The sequence below is a fragment of the Cuculus canorus genome, chromosome 1 (genome assembly GCF_017976375.1).
Source record: "Cuculus canorus isolate bCucCan1 chromosome 1, bCucCan1.pri, whole genome shotgun sequence".
Taxonomy (NCBI): Eukaryota; Metazoa; Chordata; class Aves; order Cuculiformes; family Cuculidae; genus Cuculus; species Cuculus canorus.
The window spans coordinates 95,470,850-95,494,465 of NC_071401.1; the positions used below are offsets into that span (position 1 = coordinate 95,470,850).

The following is a 23,616-nucleotide window of genomic DNA, read 5'->3' on the forward strand; positions in this document are numbered from 1 at the left end:
ATGTCCAATACAAACTGCAGCCACAGCTGTTTTACTGAATGTAGTTCTCTATCCATCCATCTAGTAAAACAGAATAGATAAGGAGAAAGACTATAAGAAATTATGCAAGTTTCTTGCTAACGAGATGCCTGAAGTATGTTGCTCCTTTAATATAAAATTAGGCTTTCAGACTGGTATTATCAACAGGTCAATGTCTTGTGTCTATCTGTCATGTAACAGTGTAGTGGCAACAACCATTTCCTACATAACTGTCTTCTGTGATGCTGTGACATGAAGATCAAAGTAAAGTACAAATAGTGATGCTGGCTGTTATCCTAACTAGAGTCAAACATAAAATTCTCTTTTATAATCGTTGAATTACCTTTGAATGAAAGCATAATTGAACTGCAACATTGGAATATCTACAAGAGAAGATTTCTGAAAAATAAAAGCAAACCCAAAATTATTTGCCATCAGGAAGAAAAGAAGGTCCAAGCTCTTGAATACTTGTGTTTATTGGTTAACACACCCTTCTTAGGAGCCACTTGTACTCTAACAGGTGACCAACTATGATAAAACTATCTATACAGCAGTACAAAGAAATTCAGAGCTTGAATAGAGGATGCTAGTTCAGAAGCAGTCACATCACTTTGGAATACCTGCTACCATTTAGTCAGAGCTGTAGGAGCTCCTACAATGGAGTGCATAGTAGCAAAATCGGTTTCCTTGAAAACGGGTTTTCCTTGAAAGCCGATTAGAAGATACTTCACTCACTGTGAAGTATTTCTAACTGTTCAAATAAGGTTAGAAAGATAAAAGTGAGCCACTGAGTTGTATATCTGCAGCAGCTTTATGAAAATTGTCAGCACCTTTGGTAGTGGAGGACTCCACACTTTTTCATTACCTGCAGCTTCTCTAGCAAAATATTGTGAAGGACTTACTTACTTACATTAATGGGTCAAAACACAGAAACTCACATTCTGGAAAACATAACATTCAGCAGCAAAAGAGAATCATACATTTAAAAAAAAATAAACCCCACCAACTTTCCTTCTAACTATATTTAGAAGACACATTAGAATAGATCCAGAATAGAATATATTAAGAAAATGGAATTATCTTCATGATTACCTCTTCACCCTTGATTTGTGATGGTTTCTTGACTACCTCTTTGATTAGATGCAATATAGTGTCAATTTTCAATGTGTTAAGGGCACATATTAAGTCCACAAGAATAAGCTGAGATGCACTAGCCACTGGAAGAATCTGACAAAACAAAACACATCCCTCACACCACTGTACCAGTCAAAACATGAAGTTAAAAAAGCAGGTTTTTGTGTTATTACTCAAATATCAATATTTATAAAAAACATAAATTAGACAAGTTAAATCAAGCATGCAACAATTTGCCATATACAGATCTCCCAACAGCTTTATGAAAACAAATTCATTATGCTCAAATGAAAGGAGACAAGAAAGAGGTGTTCTACTTAGAATAAATGGTTAGTTCCAGAGAATACTACAACTCTAACTTTTCTCTGGAAATGGAGCTGATTGAAGGTCTTTAAAATACAGCTGGCAAGTTGCAATCCTAAGATTGCAATTCAGTATTGAATTAAAAAATGTCTATACTATCAGACTCAAATGGCCACACTGTATTTTTTATTCGATTACTTACTTAGATTTAAGTGTAGTCCTGTTGCTCTGTGGAATTATGTATAAATAAGAGCATTTCAGATTTTTCAGTGGCTTGCTATTACAAACATGTAAAAACCGCCAATGAATCTATAAACAAGCCCAGAGTTTAGAACTGATCATATAAATGTAACATTTGCCTTTGTACTGGAAAACTAAGGGTGTCTTTCTTTCACCTTGATTTTACTTTGATTCCTATGAGGTTTCTTGCTATTCCATACTGCTGCAATTGCTGCCATCAACTGGATTCCAAGTTGTGCTGTCAATGGATTTATGAAGTCCAGTATTTTAGTTCTTAAAGTCTACAGAGGGAAAAAAAAATAACAATGCTAAACCTTGTAAGATAAAAGCTGTTGCGTGGTCTGTAAAACATTATTCATTTTCCCAGGATGTTCAGAAAATACAGAAGAACAAAGGAATCTCTTTATATATGTGACAGACTAGTTTTCTCATTTGTTTGTGCTTGTGTATCCTTCTTACAGATGGAAGGCAGATTTGTTTGAAAATGTCCTACAGACATTTTTTGCTAGTATGATTTACCAATATCCACAGAAGAAGGGAAAAGTCTAGTATTTTTTTTTTTTTTTTTATTTCTTTGGGTACAAGTTCTGCTGCCTGTGGGAGGTGCAGACACTTCACAGGTGGCTGGCTTTACAGCAGGTATTAACAGAAGCTCACAGAAAAAGCAAAACATTAAACAGAACAGGTAAGGGTGCAGATGGGCAAAAAGAACAGGGAAAAATCTACTTTTGTAGGTAGGTACTGTGCAAGTCTGTAGCTCATAAGAGTTCTCAAAAAAATTCTTTGTGGCCTAATATCAGTCATGTGGCCCAACGGCAAAATTATTCCTACAAACTCTATGTAAAACGCACTGGTGAGGGATGGGATGATAAGGATGATGAGACACGCAGTAGTTGAAAAGAAATCCTACTTTTGTCGCTTTAAAGTAGACTGAAGAAGAGCCTTTAGTTGTTCCAAAGAAGTCAGTTGGTCTTTTTTGAGAGTCTTCCCTCTTTATAACACTCCAAAGAAGTGACATGGTATTAATAATGCGAGGCAACTCTTCCAAAATGGCATTCCTAGCATTTCTCAGGTTTGCAGGTTCAGCTAAACATGGTGACTAGCCAAAAAAAAAAAAAAAAAAAAATACATTATTATTTTGCACCACAGAGTGACTGCTTTTATCCTACAATTACAAGAATTATAGTGAACCTTTGTAATGACAACTTCAAAAATAATTCAGTTGTTCTATTTCTGAAATATACTGCTGCTATTAGAGTTTACTGAATTTGCTGTTCACTATTTTGGCACAGAGAGAATTGATTTGCTTAGGAAATCATTAGGATAACACCCTCTTCTAACAGGTGCTATAGGAATAAAAACTGTAGAGAACACATCAGATTGTTATCAGCTCAAAAGAAAATAGAAGACTTTGTCAATGACAGAGCAACTGTAGACAAGCCACGCAGGCCTAATATTAGTGTGACCAAGATCATCATGAACATCTGCTTAAAATTGTCTTTCCTGTCTTCAAATAAAAAATATTAAGTTCAGTTTCCCTCTCTTACACTTTTACTTCACTTCTTTTGGTGTGTCCCGTGGCTTCTTTAAAGTTATCTTCTCCCACAAGAACGGCTTTACTACTTGTATTTACATCTGAATGAAAAAGGGATGCTTGCTCTGACAGACTGCTGCCAGAGCTCAAGAGGGTTGCAGGAATTAAGCACTTACCCTTTTAGTTTGATTAGGATGATCCAGAAGACAGAAGTGACTAATGGTTGTCAGACCTTCCAAAAGAGTTAGTGGGTAATCAGGTGTAACATTTTCTCGTTTAGAAGTTAAGCTTTAGAGAGAGGAAAACAGACAAAAAAAAAAAAAAAAAAAAAAAAAAAGCTTAACAGGTCAAGTGGTATTTCCTTGATCAAAAACTCCAGTAGAAATCTGTTAACATTCAACAGTTAAAAGAATACTGGAATGACCAGACAGGAATATCAAAACAAAGGATTCACAAACTATGCTTGGACAATCCCATTTCCTTGTCTAGATATTTTAGAATATTATTCCCCACCTAACAGATCTTTAGCGTTCAATTATTTTTCCCTACTCGCTTCACTTACTGCCTGTTCTGAACAGTATCACAGTATTTTTCTTCTCCAAGGTATCTCTCCTTGATTAGTCCACCAGAATCCTCAGTCTTGTAATAACTGGGAACTTCTTTTTTACTTGGATGGCAGGCAGATGAGGACAAGAAATATCACAGCTGCTGTTCATTTTTCCTGTTGCTTTCCTTTCCCCTCTGCCTCCAACCGCAGTGAGTCCTGCTGCCACAATACTGCCTCCACCTCACCTGGGCTCAAGGGACAGATGGCTGCACATGCAGCAGAGTTTAAGGATCAAACTCTGGGAGCTACAACCTTAAACCAGTAAGTTATTATGCACTACTGTGTAGTAAAGGGAAATTTTCAGCATAACAAATCCTATACTGCAGACCCTTACCTCGCAGATGTTTTTGCAGAGGTCTTCACAGTTTCATTTTCATACTGTTTGACAAGTTCATCCAGGTTTTTACATATCTGTACAACAAATGGTGCCACAGTCCAGCCTAAAGACTTCCCAAAATAGGGCAAGGAACATGTGACTAAGCCTACCCAAGTGGGATGCATCCCATGACCATACTCTGGTTGCAAGCCTCTAACCACAGCAGATACAAATAGTCCCTGTGAAGTTATTGGATGTGGATAGACATACTGCATTGCACCAATAGCCTGCTGGAAATTAAGAGCCTGCTGCCATTCCTTAGAGAGGTCTGGCTGATTCTCCTGCTCCTCATGCGTCTGTCCAAGATGGTGCTCCAAGGCAATCAATACCTGCAAGAGCTTCAACAACTCAATCTGGAGTGGGTGTTCGCTCCATATTTGATCATGCCCAAAATTGATTAGGCTTTCTTCAAAGACTTCTTCTTCAGGAATATTATTAACTCCATCTGCCATAAGCAGTTCATACCGTTTCTGACTTACATACATAGATGCAGACAAAGAAAGAAGAACAAACTCCTGAATTTTGCATCTTCCTAGCAAACTGCGTATGAATTCCATGTTCTTATTCTCTGCTGCCTTTGCCATGGTAGCTAGCTGGGTCATCATTCTAATCAACACTTCCACACTTTTCACCTGAACATCTCTGTTGCCAAGCACATCTCGCTGTGTGACCTTCAAGTAGCATGGATAATACGAGCGCAGAAAACTAAGACACAGGTAAGTGAGCAATTCTATTAGAAGAGAATGAGGACACATAGTTGGAGACTGAGTCTGAAGCTTGCCATAAAAACTCTGCCCTACAAGAGCTTCCTGATGGCGAGCTAAAAGATTGTAAATAAGATTCAGGTGTGCTGTGGAGCTGGTATCCATGCTTGTACTAGCTACAGCTTCAATAAATTCTTTAGGGTTTGTTTTAAGCACTGCCTCCAGAACAGAAAAAGCATACAATACCCTCTTAGAATCATAAGGCTGCAAATATAACAGCATGTGTTTGAATAGAGCCTCAATCATCTCCTGTTTTTCCTTCTGCTGCTTGAGCAACCTAGAATGGGTAATCTCCTGGAGTTCCAAGTCCACCTCTTCATCACTTGACAGAGACTCTGATGCTTGAGTCCTCTCAGAGTCAGCACGCACAAGGTTTAGTGCTACACTGGATTTGGAGCTTTCAGGAAGGAACGGGTTGAGAGAATTTACATGGTTCGTGGTCTCTTTGCCGTTGGATGCAGCACTGTAATTTTCCTCACTGCTCACTTCTTGCAGCTCCAGAGAAGGAGAAAAAGAGGATGTATTTTCACTGTCATGGCCTGTGCTGGTATCTGCTGATTCTGTGTGCTCACTGTTATCTTGGTCCCCATCTGCTTCATGTGAAGTTACTGGATCACAAGACCTGTCATTTTCAGACTGCTCAGTTTTTAACTCCAGCTTCTCTGGATCTTTTTCCACTTCTGCCCAAATGGCTTCTCTATCCACAGTAGTAAACTGGCTCAATGGAAGGTTTTCCTCAGAATTGCTCTCAGAGATGCCGGACTCTTTCAAAGAGGCCTTTTTCTTGCCAAGCCAATCACGTATATCCTCTGAAAAAAAAAAAAAGTTTTTTCAAAAGGAACATATAATCATCCATTTCACACAATGTGCTTCATATTCACTAAATCATTGTAAGAAAAAAAAAAGTTAAAAGGTCACTCTGCTCTGGTCTACTATTAATTGTAATGACTGGAGCTAAAAAAAAGTTTAAGGCAAGAATTATCTTATTTTTAAAACAGCAGAGCAGTCCTAACCTATTGTAAGCACAAGAGAATAGGATGAAAACATGAAGCACATGCTGTTTCTCTTATGCTATGATTCTCTAGAAGTGATTTTTTTTTTTTTTTTAACGCTGCCTGAGCATAAAACGTTTGTTGAGATCAGGAGGAGAATGAGAAGGATAGCAACAGAGGAAGTTTTAATTTACTTTTTTTAAAGAGCTAATGTTTTTCTTGATTACAGGCTGTTGAACAAGAAAGGAATATATTAGCTCCGTGTTTGTATAGGATTTAATAAACAGGTCCCTTTGGATGCTAACTACTTGCCAATCAGGACAGAAAAACAATTATGCAAGCTAGGTTAACAGTAATGAGACAGACAGGCAACATGGAATTTTCTTTATATAAAACTACTGGACGCTTCTCCACTGTCTTCCTGCTTCTCCACTGTCTTCCTGCTCTGCTCCAGGAAGCAACCTTGGCTACTTGGGCCAAATGGTGCAGTGTCTCATATCCACACCACTCCAAGCCATCCCAAATGCGAACAGAATGCCAGCCTTCAAAGGAGTCTACACTAGGAGCAAACCCTGGCTCCATACCTGTCTCAGGCTTCCTCAGCTGCTCCCCAGAGGTCTCTGCCACGCTTGTTTGTTCCACACTTGACATATAGATTGTATGGGGTTCACAATGGTTCTCATTATGAGTCTGAAAATGGCCATCTTTCAGGTGTCAAATTTAGCCTGTCACGGTAAAGATGTCCTGCCACATTCCTAAATGTGTGGCTGCAGGTCATCTTCAATTCCAAACAATCTCTCTCTCTGCTTCTACATCCTAACTCTGAGATACTTCAAGACTTATGCCACATGGGCTCAGTTCTCCTCTTGAATCAAGATGGACAAGCTTTGGAGAAAGATATTTTACCTTTCAGTAGTTAGCAGAATTAGGGCTTTTCTGTGTGCTCTAAACAGCAAGACATTCCTCACAACCTGTCTGATTATTTTAACATGAAGCTGAATCAAGAAACCGGGTATAACGGTGCACGGTGTGCTGAGGCAAGGCTAGGTAAAGAAAGTAAGATTTGCCTGTCCATCCTGCCTACTGGAACAGTTCCTGGACTGGCATAGTCACCAATCTGCTCCTGGATTTCATTTGGTTGCTGACCTAGTTTTGTTCGACAAGGATCCAGTGAACACATATGCAGTGTGGATCACCTAGGAACAGCAATGAAAAATGTGGGACAAGACCTCAGAGCAAAGCAGTGAGCAATCCAAACCAATGGTGTAGGTGCAGCCACCTTAGCAGAAATGATCATTAGGCCTTCAACTAGCATAACTTACTCCTGAACTCTCTTTTAGGCATCACTAGAGTTACTTGGATGAAGACGAATCTATGGAACTGATACCAGACAACTCAGGGTAATAGGATGCCATTCTACTTCAGAGACTACCCACAGTAGATGTTCAGGAGTATGCAATGCTATGTTAGCACTTACAATTTCAGTCCAAGAACAGTGTTACCTGCTGAATTTTTCTGTTTGATGTAGTGGATGGACGTGCGCTGTGTCTTTGGATGAAGCAGCAGCAGCAGGACTGGTTCAAGAATCCGTGCAACATCATTAAGTGAAAGAGCACGGATCAGCCAGCCCTGTGCTGCAGCACCAATTGCACCATCTGAACAATTGAGACTGTCCAGTACCACAAACAGAGACCTGAGTGGAGAAATCAGAATGAAGAAGTAAAATTGAAATCCCTAAAAAAGTTAATGCAAACAACAAAATAGTGGCAGGGAACAGACAGTGCATGTTCAAGCAAGCACCAGCCAGTGGCTCATGTCTGCTAACAACAGCTTGATCATGCACATTTTCCTGAGTTGAGGTTGAGCATGCATGCGTTAGTAGATGCAAGGTCATACATATACTTAGACTCTAGAAGAGCAGCACATTTTAAAGTTCTTTCACATATTTATTTAGAAAGACTCCTGAAGTCTCATTTTATACAATGATTATGATCTCATAAACAAGAAGTAAAACTGAAATAAGTAATTTTTTTTTCATAAGTAGCTGATTCTGTTTTCTTTGGGGAAAAAAACCCAACCCACTCCATGATAAAAAATGCCTGCTATGTAAAATCTCATCTGCAAGCTACTCTTCTTATACGAAACTCTTTATATTTTCACAGAAACTTCCTTCATACAAGAAAGCGCACCACGTATAGAGTACTTTGTAAAGGTAATAGTGCAAGAAAGTTTGAGATCTTCCTTTTGCTCACTCTTTGTTCTCTGCACAGAGAACTTTTTCCTGCCTCAGAGAAAAGAACAGAAGAAAGCATGACATATTTTAATATATAAATGTAAGTCTAAGCCAGTGGAAATGGAAAATACCTATCAAAGGACCGGTTGTGAGAAGTCACTCTGCTGCCTTGGATCTCTCTGGTCAGATGCCACATGACAGAGAATCTGAACAGTGCTTCCAGCCTTGTCCCCTTGGCAATGAAACAAGACAGATATATATTTTTTCCAACATTTATCTCCGAGTAAAGTTTTTATTTTTTTAATCCTCTAGCAGAACAACAGTTACCGTGTAGATAACTGCTAATCCTTCTCAGGCAGTGTGAAAGCATTTTTCTGTTTTGCACTAGACTAAACCAAAACGCCATGGATGCACAATCAAAACTTAAGAGCCATGCTGTTTGGAGGAGCTAAAAAAGACGTGCCAATACACTAAAAATATATTTCAGGACTCTTGTGCATAAACGTTTTAGTCTTAGTTTGGTGTTTGGGAGGTTTAAAAGTTGAATGCCAAATGGAAAGACATAGGTATAGGAGGCAGTGTTTCTTATTGCTAATTTTGTTTGAAAGCTTTTAAAAGATTTCCAGACTTCTAAGTTTCAAAATTGCAGAGCAAAGTTATGAAAACAATACCAAAGACTGAAGGTGGCTGTTTTAAGTTTTATTGTGCAAGGCACTTCACACAAATATACTGTAAGTTATTAGAGAACTGTTCTGTCATTAAACTCAGCAAGCAAAATAATTAATAACTGGTTCACTTAAAATACAGCTTACTTATTACAAAATCCAAATACTAAGGTGGACACAGGGTCAACACTATGTTGACGTACACTACAAGGTAATAAAGTCTTCTGTTGGAATATGAAGTTTACAAAATCAAGACAAAATAAAATTATTTTAGTATTACTGGTGGAGCTGTGTCAGTTTGGAAATACTGACAAAACCTGTGAGATTTTAGATACTACATGGTTTGGGCAGAAACTAAAAAAACTCCAGCATTGACTGACGGAGCTTGTATCCAGAGACTAAGTTTTGCAGTAGTCCCATGATGAATAAATGCCAGAGAATTGTAAAGGCACAGACAGAGTTTGTTAGTCTCTCGGAAGACAGAGGGACCATGGGAGTGAAGATAGGGGGTGAAAGGGAACTGGAGGCAGTCTGGGAAGCACTGGAACAACTCTACAGTGACAAAGAGGCTTCAGTGAATATACAACTTACTTTATCTCGATCCAAAAGTGCATGGCAGATAATGTCTTCGCAGATGTTTGCGGATGGTGCCAAGCAGTGCAGCCTGTAGAACAGTTCCACACAGGCAATATGATGCTCTCGTGTCTCTTTGTTCAGCTCATTCCAGAGCACACAAGCTACTCTCTAAGGAAAAGTAACAAATAATTAATAATAATGATAATGTGCCATTTCTTCCCTGACTTAAAAGCTTTCCATTGCATAAATGCCTTCTATTACCAAAAAGTATTTCCAAATTGTCTTAGGATAGCAAAGAACAAGAATTCAGGTCATATACTCCGACCTAAAGGAATGCAACTTTCCTACTCTAGCGGGACAGGTAATTCAAATGTACACACACAAGAAATTAAGAAAAGCATTTCTGCTTCTATATTCTTGGTCAAAAATTAACAGATTGTACATGTCAGACACAGCAACCAGAAACAGTAATTAAGAAAAATATCTTGGAACCAACCCTTGTCAACACTAATATCAATAAATGGTCAAGAGAAGGAAAGCATCTTCGGAATATTCATTATCAAAATAAGGAGGAAGGAATGTTTTCGTTATTATTCACCCGCTAACATTTTCTCTTATCTGAAAACTTAAGAGTGGTATCAAATTTCCTTAAAGCCCATCTTTCAAGCTAATGAAACCAAACGCTTCAGGTCAGAAATCAACCATAACTGCGCCCCAAGAATTTAGGCACAAAACTAACTAGCAATTTGAAAATAATCTTCTGCTTTTGAATACCCTGTTAGGAAGCATATGAAGAATCCAATTACTTCCAAATGCTTGTGGAAAAAAAAACTGGCAGTGCGTCATTGTAACACAAACACGCTGCCCCAAATATCCATACAAATAACATTCACTTTCCCACCCCATCATTAGAGGTTCAGTGCAGTTGGGCAGTACAAAAGAAAAAGCAAGTTGACACCTGATAGAAATCTGTTTTCTCTGAGATGATCTTTAGAACTCCAGGAGCAATGGGAGGAAGGGTGACCATCTGCAGCTTTCCAAAGAAGGGGTTGTGGCCAGACACTTTGTACCGCTTCATTCTGTCTTCTATCACAAGTGCCAGTGACTGGGAATGGTTGATCACCTCCAGCAGCGTGAAGATGGACACGTTCTGAACATAGCAGTCATTCACACAACAGCATATTGTCATTAAGGACTTCAGCCACAGAGGGAAGCTGGCATCACAACCTCCTCAGAAGATAAGTGAGAAAAAAAAAAGTTTTTTAATAATCTCAAGGTTATGGTCATATTTCCAAGAGTTTTTCAATCAAGCTCACAGGACCAAGACACAAAAATGACTGCCCAAGTCCAACTGTCATGCTATCATCAGGTCCTTTACTTCAAGCAAGATACATTCTCTTCCCTATCTCTCCCAGCAGAAAGCTCTTGCAGGACCTCAGTAACCCAGTAACTACTGGATTTCTGCTTTCCAGTTTATGTTTATTCACAACTACTTTTTACAGCTGCTGTTTTTCAGCTGTCATTGTCAAAAACAACAGAGGTCTGCTGATCTAAGGATACTATTTCAGGTAGCAATAAGGTATATAGTTTCAGAAATCAAGAAGCACACAAGGAACTAATGTGGCTAACATCAAATCAAGTCATCTTTGCCTTTCTTAAGTGAATAATCAAATAAAATTTTATTAAGCCTTGGCTGGAGACAGACTGACATAAGAGTTCACACCTCTGACTTCAAAACCAAATGTTTTAACTGCTTTACTACCACAACAAATTGACCATTCTTCCTTCTCCATACTAGACAACGTCTGTATTACACTCAGGCCAGAACTTCATTATCAGAGGTTCTCTCCTTTTGGCTTTAAACCTTACTCAAACCCTTCTCCAGAATGTGCAGTTGAAAGAAAACTTTGAAAATAAACTTCTACAATCCAAAGACACACAATTATGAAAGCAAGCCTTCTAAGTTTAGCTACACTGCTGACCACATGAAAGGCACTGCAAACATGCAAAAATATCCATGTTAAGCAATCAGCTCGCTCACGTAGATGATGGGCATATACTCACTTAGCTAAGGAAGACAGCAGAAATTTTTAGTGAGGTGAGGAAAAGAACCCTATTTTCCAGTTTCCCACCTCTCCATTCACTACAAACCTAACTTATCAACTAGCAAATCTATCTTGTCAACTAGCCTGCAAGCCAACAACTGCTCATGCTAAAGCAAATGAACTTGAATTCCTGGAACAAACAGGCATCCAATTATACAAGATTATTCTTATATGTTAATTTACATCAAACTCCTTTGAATTCTGAGGGTTAGGGAAAGAGCTGGTTTTGCTTCTTTTATGCTTTAGAGCTCCATTTTTACACCTACACCCATCTTCCTCTAATACATCATTTTTTGGGGGGAGTGGGTAGGAGAGCGGGAACAGGGATGGGACATGGATAGAGTGGGACGCATTTCCTGAAAATCCCGAACCATGCCACAAAGGTCTATAGGTCAGAAGTTCTTCTCATACCTTCAGCTACAAGTTTTGTAGTGAAAGCTTTCAAAAGAATGTGAATTTAAAAAGCTTAGTAGAAATTACCCCTCAGCTGCAAGACACAAAACACGTGCTGATATAGGCAAGCCTTTAAATCTTGTGTAACATGCTTCAACCCTGTCAAAAGGCACTATCAGTGGCCCTGGTCACGTCTTGCAAACAGCCAAGCTCACACTGCTATTTGCATCCTCAAATGCTCAAGCTGTCCAGTAAAGGAATTTTTTCTTACCAGGAATCTGAAACAGAGAGAGATACAACTGTTCCATCTCCTCCTCTGAAAGATAGACAGGGAATGTGGTACAATCCAACAAAAGGTGGCAAGCTGCAGCAAAGGCTTCCTTGCAGTCATCTCTAAGGGGTCCCAAGACAAGCATCACTTGTTCCAAGTCCCAGTCTTCTTCCTCTTTTTCTTTTTTATTACTAGAGTTGTGACCAGAAGGATGAGGATTAGGAGTCTTGTTCTTGAATGGTGACCCTCGAACTGAGAACAAGTCGGAAAGCATTTGTTTAAACTGAGGTACAGTGATTTGCTTTGCATCCCATGGGCTCTTTTTCTTGCCAGCACTTTCGGGTAATCTGTAGCCATTCTCTTTTTTGTATTTCCCATCCAGATTCATTGCTGAGATGCTTTCATTACTTGTTTCTTGAAACTGCACCCCAAAAATGTATTTACTAGAAAACTTGGCAACCAGCTCTTGGATGCAATACAAAGTCTTCTGAATGCTTCCTCCTTTCTTCCACACATCATCTCTCTCTAGGGTCACAGTTGGCATACCCAAGTGTTGAGAGAGCTCTGGGGAGGAAGCACTTAGACCAATGCCACTGTCTTCTGACTTCAGGGGAGGGAATGGAGTATCATCCTCCTCCTGCAACGCAGATTTAGTCTCCAAGGTTATATCCATGTTTTCTTTTTTCACTGGACTCTAAAACAGAAATGTTAATGTGGTTAATGTGGCACTGCACAGATCATTTTAAACTATGTAGAACTGTAGCAGGCACTGGGGAACATCAATGACAGATACTTCCCCGCTAAGTGTTTGCAATTTCCAGATACTGATTACAAACCATAAGACATAGTTATTTGTAAGCAGTTCAATTCAGTTGCATTTAAAACCTATCAAATGTTTGTATAATCCTCACACCTTGACTCATCAAACACCAAGAGATCCATAGATACAGATCCTTAAGCAAATGGAAATGCTTCCTTAAAATCAATTCACCTCTAGAACAGTATTAAATGTACTGGATTGTTTCTAGTCAAATGTATGCATTTGACTAGAAAAAAAAACTTTGGTAGGCTGTGCTTCTGTGACTGCTTTATGCCATCTATTCCTCATTTCCTATCATGGTCTCTTGCATACAAATAATACCACATTGTTTTAAACTAAAACATTAATCGAAAGCCTTGCAGGCCTAACCAGCTGTAAAGCTGGGCTTGATTTGGCAACTTGAATCTTTAGCAACTGCATGATGCTGAGTGCCTTTTCAAAATGATTAAGATCGCATTCTTCTCAAGAGGTAGGATTATAGCCCCAGTTTCAGACAAAACTGTACTCCAAATAATGTCACAAATAATGCAAACAAGTCAGAACTGAATACCTAGTAAGAACAACAAGGTACCAGATAGGTCTGAAAGAGGCCAAAGAAGATACATTTCAAAAATCTTTGTTGCCGCAGTTATTATCTAGGTTTAAGTTTGGATACTTTGTTTTAAAATAAGTTACATCACTAATAATTTTAAACATCTATGAGTAGCTGAAAAACACCTACCCCATTTCCACTTCCTGTCTCAATGTCCAAATAGGAAGGGGGCATTTGTACTTTGCTAAGCACCTTAAAACATGTCTTTAAGGCATGAGTGAGTTCTGGTAAACTTAATACTTCCATATTTTCCAGGAGAGACTGCACCATGTAACTGAGCATCTGTGGAAGATACTGAGTCTGCACTTCAGAGTAGAGTTCCTGAAACAAATAGGCATTGTTTAAAATAGTTATCACATATTATTATTCAGCTGTCTAACAACATTGATCAATGCTTGATAATGTTAGTTCATGAGTGGTACAAACTTGCTTCAGTACTATTCCTTTCTTCTTCATTCTAAAAGATAAACACTGAATATTAGCATAAACCCTAACGATGGTCAGCCAGATACTAAGAGACCAAAAGGTACCAGAATATTATTTACCCAAGAAGCAAAAGGCACACTTTTTCATTGCACCATATTTTAAAATGCAAACCATTTTTATTTTGCTAGGCAATAGCACAGTAGCCACCTGTATGTCAGCTTATAAAACTATACTTTGCAGGACATAGTATGCATATACACACGTAAGTCAATTTGCCTATTTTCATTTTAGGTAATCACAATAGGAATAACTTGATTTTAAGTTTCTTAAGACTTTGGACCAGTTAACTTCAGGCTGCCTTACCAAAGGAATCACATCCAGAAGAAACACCAATAGCGTGCAGAGCTCTGAAATTGTAGGAGGAGTGCTGATATTTTCAAGAGGATATCTCTTCTGTGTGGATTTGTTTCTGGATTGAGAAAAAAATCATTTTGTTAACATTTTTCTGTCAAAATTCTTGTTACAATAAAAAAGCTTCATCAAAACCAGCACCAAATACTGAACAGCTAGGCTTTCTTAAGCAAAGTAGGCTTTCTTAAGCAAAGTAAAACAGGACTTATAATACAGCAGGATAAAATATTCTGTCAAAATCATCTACACTGTGGCCTGCATGTGGGATGCTAAAGCGCTTCTAATTTTCAGATTGAATCTCTGTAGACTATCTAACTACTTAAAGTATGATTTTCTCCCTTACATTTAGAAAGGGATAAAAAACTAGATATCCTTATTTTTCTTTAAAAAACTTGATCTTCCAAGAAAGACCTATCCACCTTCCCTTTTCCTCTTTCAGCTGTCACTGAAAGTAATTTTTTTTGTTTTCACATTGCTAATTTCCATCTAACTGTTTACCTGTTTGCATTCTTGTTTTTTTTTTTAGGATGCAACTTACATATCTGTCTGATTCAAAAATGTATTATGTCCTTCCAAATTTAAATTTCATCATCTTACAAATATAGCTCTTAAATGACATTTTTAAGAGGACCACTTTTGTTTGATAACATAAACACCTGAAACAATCTTCAAAACATTTGGTCAGGTAATCCCAAAGGAAATCCGTGCTTAAGGATGTGATCAACAAATTGACTGTTTTGACAATTTCCGAAGCATTTTTGTTCTCTTTGATTGCACTGTGTGAAAAGGGAAAGAAAGAAAAAAAAAAAAGAAACAGATGTTAGTGAAGATTCTAGGAGCATGAGTATTAGGCGATGTCTTCTAAAATATTTTTTTCCCTTTCTCTACAAGCTAAAAGACATTGATTGTTTCAAATGAAGGCCTAGGTTATTCTGGAATAGCTAGAGCTCAACCATCTTTCCCCTAGATGTAAGAAATCAAGCCTTCAAGTTTGAAAATCAAAAGGCTAAGAATTCTGTCACCAGATTGATTCTTGGCCAATATAACTGGAATTAACCAGCACCAATTATATGCAAAATACTTCAATTTTTTTTCTCTGCTAAATAAAGAGAAATCAAGTGTGTGTGTGTGTGTGTGTGTGAAAACACTGAAAATCTATACAGAAGGTCACTTTGTTAAAAACCTAACATTCCATAATTGGTTAGGTTTTGATAAGTTAGCTTAATATAAATAATGCAATTTCTGTTCACCATTGAAAACTTGTAGTTATACCTTGCAAGTATGTTGCCACTTTGATTGTAGCTAAGTTTGAGATCAGAACCAAGAGCATCTTTGCAGTAGGAATAAAAGGCTCTAATAACTTCAAGGAACAGATCCCCAACGACCTGCGGCCCTAGAATTGAAGGAAAAAGTAAACCAGTAGTTGTAGTATTGATTGCTAGGCAGCTCTGTTACAAACTCAGATTTAAATTAAGGTTAGCTAGACTGGAAAACTATGGTCACCCAAGTAAGAAGAAAATGCTTATGTGGCTTTTTAAAATGTCAGTTGCTCCAGTTAAAATAAAATTAAATATGCAGTCAAATACTTGTTTGTTTTAATTCTAGTTAAATGCCACCTGTTGTTCATTTCAGGAAATTTTTAAAATGACATTTGGAAAGCCATAGCACTAGTTCTACATTACACTTAAGCCACTTCAGTAAGGCACCTGCACTGCAATAATTTTTAATTGTGCATAATCATAACCGTAAATCTGCAGTTCATATGCTAAAATAATCACCATGTCTGTATTCATAAAGAAAACAAGTAGATTTCCCTCTATACATTTAATGGAGTAGCCTTTATTAAGTTTTGATAGATAGAAGCTGGAAAAGTCAGGAAACTGAGGAATTTCAAATGCCTAAATATAACAAAAAAATGCAGACTTGTAAACAGCTTTAAGAAGAAAGTATAAGTTAGGTATGTGCTGACAAAGGCACCCGATTTACAAAGGTCAGCACTTTGTTTTATCTGCAATTGTCTATAGAGAAGGTGAACAAACAATAAGGACAATACCCCAAATATGGAACCACTATAAAAGCATTCTAATGCTTTTATATGAAGCATTCTAATAAGTGCCTCTAAAACCGAAAAAAACCCAAAACCTTAAAGTGACTAAGACAGAAAAGGTCAAAGACTCTTTTTATGTTTTAGTCTGCTAAATCCATTTCAAAAGGAAGTGAATGTCATATTGGCTTAAGGCTCAAGAAGTTCTGTGTGCTGACTGGAACAGAAAGATTAAACTTATAACGCAGTTCAGCTAAATAACCCTTCTTTGTAGTCCAGATTATCACTGATTGTCAGCCAAATAAAACATACAATAGAGTAGTATCTGTCGTCTGCTTTCTAAATTAGATTAAACAATGAATTTATAACATAACCTTAGTCAGCTGTTCCTTCTTCAGTATTTTTGTTAGGAAATAAAAATACCTTATAATCAGAGACTCTATTCATGATAGATTTTTTTTTAAACACAGCTAGAAGCAGCAGAAGGAAACATTAGCATCGCTGTCTTATAAACAGACTAACAACTTCTTCTACTAGGGTAGCATTAATTTGTTAGGTAAGTAAAAGGGAATCTTCTTTTTTCTTTGCAGTGCTTTGGTAATACTTTAACAGAAAGTGTGCTTAAAATGACTTTCCTGACCCATGATAGAGGATAATCTTACTAGTTTAAAACATCTAAACAACCAACTGCCACTCCAGTGTTTATAGTCTCATTTACCTGAGTTTTATTCTAAGTCTACAGGCTCAGTCAGTGACAACATCTCGCCCTACCCACGATAATACCTAGAAAAACACTTTGGGATACAGTCAGTCATTAAGACTCAGTTCGTTTCTAATAAATACCGGTTAACCAGTCTGTAGGGTTGCGATATTTAGGAGATTCACAGAATATAGTTTCAAAGATTTATCTGTACACGTGATTCTTAAAGAATACTATTAAATCCGTAAAAATCTGTCAAGTCACTTTGGCTTCATTTTTTGATGCAAAAAGAAGTTGCCCTTTAATATAAGGGCTGGCAGAGCCTCACCCTTCTGCCTCTGGCAAGGTCATGTACACAATAAGATAGACATGTGACAAGGAAGAGGAAGAAATTCTTCACAGCTCAGTCATGAAGTCTCAAACTACAGCTCCCACAGCAGCATCAGGCCAGCAGAAGCTGGCAGCAGCACTGACAGAGGCATTTCCCACCTCCCCACACGCACAACAGGTTATTTCCAGCTGGAGCACATGCAGGTAAGTGGCACTGCCTGCTCTGGCAGCAGTACCACCATAGGCCAGCTGCCCGTGGGACTACAGTGTTTGAAAAAGCACCACGGTCATGAGAGGGTGAGACAAGTGTATAGGAAGGCCTACAAGCACTGCCAAGCACTAGAAACAAACTCAAGCCAGAGTAGTACTGGTGGTTTCCTGCTTGTAAGACAGAAAAAAAAGGCCTGACAGAGTTTTAGAGGTTAAGCTCTGAGGAATGAGTTGAGGTTAGGGCAGAGGTGGTTCTTTTTAACTGGCTCTTCAGATCGCAGTTCTGGGCACAGAAGAGCCTTATCCTCATTACAATGTGTCCATGCTGCACAGTGCAGGGCTCTGCAGAAGAGCCAGAGATAATCTGGAGAGGGTGCTTGCTCCAGAGCATTGTTCTAAACCAGGTCCAAGGCAAGAAACAGCCTCCTACATACTAATGCACAATGCACACCTATTCAGAATTAGAATGAATTGGGCAGGGTGTTGAGTCCTACTGTCAAAGGTGACAAACATCAAGTTTTAACAGTCATTGGCTGTTATATCATAGAATCATGGAATCATAGAATCACTAGGTTGGAAAAGACCTCTTAGATCATCGAGTCCATCATCAGAAGTGACAAGCAACATTACCTATTTCGGGTTTGTCAAGGAGACTGATTAGGATGCGGAAGGGTTTCAAATAAGCTTGATGCTGTTCCTCTGTATCAGATTCTGGGAATTTCTGATGTAAAATTTGAATCAAGCTCTAATAAAAAGAAAACATCAAAACGTTATACATAGAAGAGAGATTGCCGTTTTATAAAAGACCTGAAGTGTTTCTAAACTTCATTTTGCTTAGTACCAACTAAAACTGAACTTCAGTTTTCCATAGAGTGCAGACAAACCAATGATGTCTTATCATCTGTACTCAAGAGCTGATCTTGTTCAGAGAAGCATTTTTAAATAATTCAGGCAGTTCATCAGAGATACCACCCTTTGGTTTCATTAGGTTCCACTTGTATTGTAAGCACATACAGTATCGGGATAAATACAGCATAGCAGGCATTCAAATAGATGAAAATATAAACACTGCTGTCTTTAGGAACAGAAATCAAAAGACAAACCAAATGGCACAGAAAACAATTCTAGATGCAGTTTGCACTACCTTTTACAAGGATCATAAACACACTTCTATACAATGAACACCAACCTCAACCAAAAGATCTTTAGAATATCTTCCAAAGAAATAAACAGCATGGTCTTCAGAAGTTGTTGAGTCTGGAGCAAAAGTACCACCTTTAATATCAGAGCCTACAATATAAACAGAGATATCAGGAGTACAAAGAAAAACTACAGGATGGAGCACTACACAGAGTTTATACAAATACTGAAATTCCACTGTGTTCTTAACCCTTATCATTTCAGCACTTTGTTTGAAACTAATTCACATACTGTCCAAGGAGAGTCCACATATCACTGTTTGAGGCATCCAGATGTGCTTATACTGAACGTAAATCAAACCCAAGATCAGATCCAGACAAGAGGTCAGCAAGGGCAACCTTTGTGCAAGTGCAAAGCTACAGTTCTTGTCCTGTCACATTCAGTCTCCTCTTACACAGTTAAGGCAGATAGGGAGGAGCTATAGCTCTCTCATAGACAATTAAGAATGTGTGGGAAGTAATGGACTATTATTTCCAGAAGATTAAGGTTAAAATAGTGCCCCACTCCTTTCAGTCCACTAAACCTCTTCAGAATGAACTGTGGATGGGACCAGAAATATCATCAGATACCCTGTGATTTAGGGCAGTGAAATGAATTCACCTCTGAAGAGAAGACCTGTCTGTTGGATGAATGCTTAATTTTATTAAACAGGCACTAATAAATGGCAATTAAACAACACTTTATTTTATCATCATTCATTAACTGCTGAAAAACTATATTACATTTTTAAGCATCTATTATTTTTTTCTCTGAGGTATTCAGAATATTGAATGTGACTATATTGTGCAGTACCTAGCAACCACGCATACAATCTTCTATTGAGTGACATGTCTCTCCTCAACAATGTCTGTGTAGCTGCTGACAGAATATAGATTAAATCAGTTCTGCGCAACAGAATAGTGCTTTCATTGCCGTCCTAGGATAAAAAAAAAAGACATCTTAGCTGTTGATGAACACTGAAAAAAGTCAAATTGGTAATGAAGTTTATTTTTTTAACTAGTAATATTAATGTTTTATAAAAAAAGGCAAGAAAACATCAATGACAAAATATTTTGTGTACTAAAAATCTCAAGAAAAGGAATCTGACACAATTGTGATAATCTTCATACTTAAGGAACAGAGATACACTTAGGCTGAAAATACTAAAAGACTTCATTATGTTATGCCTTAAGACTTAAAATTACTCGATATTTTTAAAATACTAACTACATTACTAGGTAAGCTAGGAAACAACAGCAAACAGCTCTTGTTTCAAGTAACATTTTCTTTCCCAGTCTTTAATGGAAGTATCTTAGTTTAGTGCAGACAATTCAAATGCTGAACTCCTACTTAAAAAAAGGGCTCTATATTTTTCCTATATGCAGTTTCTCACGCCTGAATACTTAAAACACATTCCAAATATCACACAATATTCACTGCGAAAGCACATCTTCATTCGAAACATTTTGATGATGTAAACCCAAGTTAGCTGTAAGGAGTCTGAGAAGAAACACATTTTCCTCCACTATTAAAATTGATGGGGGAACTAGAAACTGCAAAATCAGTTCATTGGTTTTGGAGGTACGAAATTCAGACATTTGGCAATAGCAGAGGTAGGAGCTGGATTGGTTTCACAGAAGCCATCTTCCTGCATGAAGTGCACATGTGACCATATCAAAATAGTTATCTTACCAAAGCTGTATAAAATGGGAAGAAGAAGAGAATCACTTCCAGAGTGTTTCTTTGCACAAGGACATTTGAATCCAATACTGATACACACAAAGACTTTACCTGTAAAAGGAAAAGAAAGCACAACAATATTTTACTTCATTAAAGGCTAGTGGTGATAGGACGAGGGGGAATGGGTGCAAACTGGAGAGGGGCAGATTCAGACTAGACATTACGAAGAACTTCTTCACGATGAGAGTGGTGAGGCACTGGCACAGGTTCCTGGGGAACCTGAGGCTGCCCCATCCCTGGAGGTGTTCAAGGCCAGGTTGGATGGCGTCTTGGGCAGCCTGATCCAGTGGGATGTCCCTGCCCATGGCAGAGGGGGTGGAACTAGATGATCTTTAAGGTCCCTTCCAATCCAAACTATTCTATGATTCTATGATAGCATTTAAACTACAATCGCTAGTCATAAGAAAGCAAGCAAGCAAACTTGGTTACATGTGAACAACATATTTTTAAGTAAGAAGATAATTACTCAACCTGGCCCTAAAATGAGTTAAAAGTTTTGTGGAATACAGTTTAAAAAAACTGTTAATACTTACAAAACACTTGGTTTTGTAACAATACAGAATGTCACAATATGAAACCACCAGTTATCGTGAAGCCTTACAAAATGCAGATATTAGAGTACTCTAACTAGCATTACAGTTATTTGATCACTCAAGTTTAACATAAATTACTACCTACTATAGACTTCCATTTTACAGAAAAAATAAAAAGGCAGTACATTTCAGAACTGTCTTCCAGGCCTGCAAGCACTTTGAGAAATCCACATTAAACACTGCCTATACCGTATTACAGAAAAGCTGGTCTTCAACCTTAAATGCAAATTTAGAACAAGTGGAGAAAAGATGGCACATCTATCTTCTGATTTAAAGAAGTCATTCTTTTAAGGCTGTATGCAGTACCAACTACCAGTCTTCTTCAGAAGAGAAGACTTATGTTCTGCAGGCTAACCAAAATCTGTATGGCAGATTTTCTGCCATATTTCATGTAAGATACTCCCATGCAATAACCACATTACGCAATTCCAAAGCATGGACCTTTCAGCCTCTCTTTATCTCTCTCCAAAATATTTTTAAGAGCACGTCATTCTAATTGAATACAGAGAAAGCAAACAATGTGCTAATATGCAGGTATTATGGTAGATAAGACTTCTACAAGGAATGTAATGAACTCACTGTGAGATTATAATCAGTGCCAAGCATGTACTTCTGCTGTTTTCCAGACTGCTCTCTGTTGATATGGCTGACAACAAAAAGAGAAGCAGGTAGTCTGATGGATGGGCTGACCAGGACACTGCCCCAGAGTGCTCCATAGAACACTTCCTGGCCAATCAATAAGGACAGCTTCACAAGCAGTGTATCTGTTCTGTATGGAAATATATTTGACATGAGAAAACAGATTTTTGTTAGTTCAGTTTTATACCATAAAAAGGCAATTATACACAGAATTAGCATTGTAGTAGACACAGCTTGATTTCTTCATCTTTGTATTATTAGTACCACCCTTTTCATGTGAAGACATCTGATTAATCGATAAAAAATAATCAAAAAACACTCATCCCTTTGTCACTGTGTACACTCACTGAAACAGTTTCTGTGCATACTTTGGAAACTTTTCCAGTAATTATCTGCAAACAATATGCTCTGACCAAATTGTTGCAGTAGCTCTGATTGCAAAATATTTACAGCAAGAAGTGTGCAATGCTGAACTGGAAATAATTTAAGCTAATGTGAGACTCTTAAAGCCAATTTTGTCAGTCTGGGAATTGGAAGATATCCTAAATATTTACATTTGTAAATCAATTGGCTCAATTTGTAAGTCGTTGAATGAAGAAAAACATGAGATAAAATTACATTCTGTAATTTTAAAGTCATTGCACACAGGACTGGTACACTGAAACTAGTTTAATGGCAATCACATTGAAGGTCCATGACTGAAGACACGTTCTCTGCTTTGGCAATTCTGTCAGTACTCCAGGATTTCACAGCAACGAAGGGATTGAAACCTCACATGAGAAATGCAGAAGTGAGAAAAGAGGGAGAAGTCCAGCACAGAAGCGGGACATCTCCCTCCCCCATCTGATGTTTTTTTCCATGTCTTTACAAAGTAGCCCTCAAGCCTATTTTTCTTTTCCGTTTTGTGTGCATGTGCAAACCCACGCATAAGTGTGTGTTTAAGAAGGAAATATGTCTAGGCTGCAACATGACCTTAGCTAGTACTTTTGCCTCTTTTGGGAGCAGTAGGGGATGTATTAGTGTTAGTCCTCAATGCTGAAGATTCTGAAAACACTGAGTGGTGATCCTCCCCCTCTACTCCTCTTTCGTGAGACAGCACCAAGAGTACTGTGTCCAAGTACTGTGGCACTGGAATTCCCAACATAAGAAGGATACAGAACTGTTGAAACAGGTCCAGAGAAGGACTACAAAGATGATCAGAGGGTTGGAGCACCTCTACTACAAGGACAGGCTGAGAGAGTTGGGGTTGTTCAGCCTGAAGAAGAGAAAGCTCCAGGGAGAACTTACAGTGACATTCCAGTAACTGAAGGTGCTACAGGAAAGCTGGGGAGGGAAGTTTTACAAGGGCATGGAGTGATACGACGAGGGGGAATGGCTTGAAATTGGATGGGGGCAAGATTTACATTAGATATTAGGACAAAATTCTTCATGATGAGGGTGGTGAGACACTGGAACAGGTTGATGCCTCCTCCCCAGAAGCGTTCAAGGCCAGGCTGGATGGGGCCTCAAGCAGCCTGGTCTGGTGGGAGGTGTCCCTGCCCATGGCAGGGGGTTTGGTACTGGATGATCTTTAAGGTTCCTTCCAACCCAAACCATCCTATGATTCTATGACTCTTTCGGGAAGCTGAATTTAAAATTAATTTAACACATCTTCCGATAAGATAACTTTGTCTATCTTTCTTGCACCCGAATCATTACAATGAGTAAACTAAAGAAAGACT

General features: G+C 38.2%; 1 protein-coding gene across 2 annotated transcripts in view; it reads right to left on the reverse strand.

Moving 5' to 3' along the window:
- DOP1B (DOP1 leucine zipper like protein B) overlaps positions 1-23,616 on the reverse strand; it is a 54,017-nt gene that overhangs the window by 15,021 nt on the left and 15,380 nt on the right. Inside the window, exons 5-24 of one of the 2 annotated variants that reach the window (XM_054074291.1) lie at positions 21,836-22,025; positions 20,616-20,714; positions 19,737-19,860; positions 18,934-19,034; positions 18,375-18,489; positions 15,733-15,853; positions 15,117-15,236; positions 14,413-14,518; positions 13,753-13,944; positions 12,212-12,905; positions 10,401-10,669; positions 9,458-9,610; positions 8,333-8,433; positions 7,471-7,661; positions 4,171-5,785; positions 3,406-3,517; positions 2,606-2,794; positions 1,851-1,976; positions 1,111-1,245; positions 362-417 (exon numbers count right to left, since the gene is read on the reverse strand). In XM_054074291.1, coding sequence (XP_053930266.1) covers positions 362-417; positions 1,111-1,245; positions 1,851-1,976; positions 2,606-2,794; positions 3,406-3,517; positions 4,171-5,785; positions 7,471-7,661; positions 8,333-8,433; positions 9,458-9,610; positions 10,401-10,669; positions 12,212-12,905; positions 13,753-13,944; positions 14,413-14,518; positions 15,117-15,236; positions 15,733-15,853; positions 18,375-18,489; positions 18,934-19,034; positions 19,737-19,860; positions 20,616-20,714; positions 21,836-22,025 — 4,809 coding nt within the window. Of the gene's footprint in view, positions 1-361; positions 418-1,110; positions 1,246-1,850; positions 1,977-2,605; positions 2,795-3,405; positions 3,518-4,170; positions 5,786-7,470; positions 7,662-8,332; positions 8,434-9,457; positions 9,611-10,400; positions 10,673-12,211; positions 12,906-13,752; positions 13,945-14,412; positions 14,519-15,116; positions 15,237-15,732; positions 15,854-18,374; positions 18,490-18,933; positions 19,035-19,736; positions 19,861-20,615; positions 20,715-21,835; positions 22,026-23,616 lie in introns of both variants that reach the window. The other variant, XM_054074282.1, reaches the window with a different exon arrangement.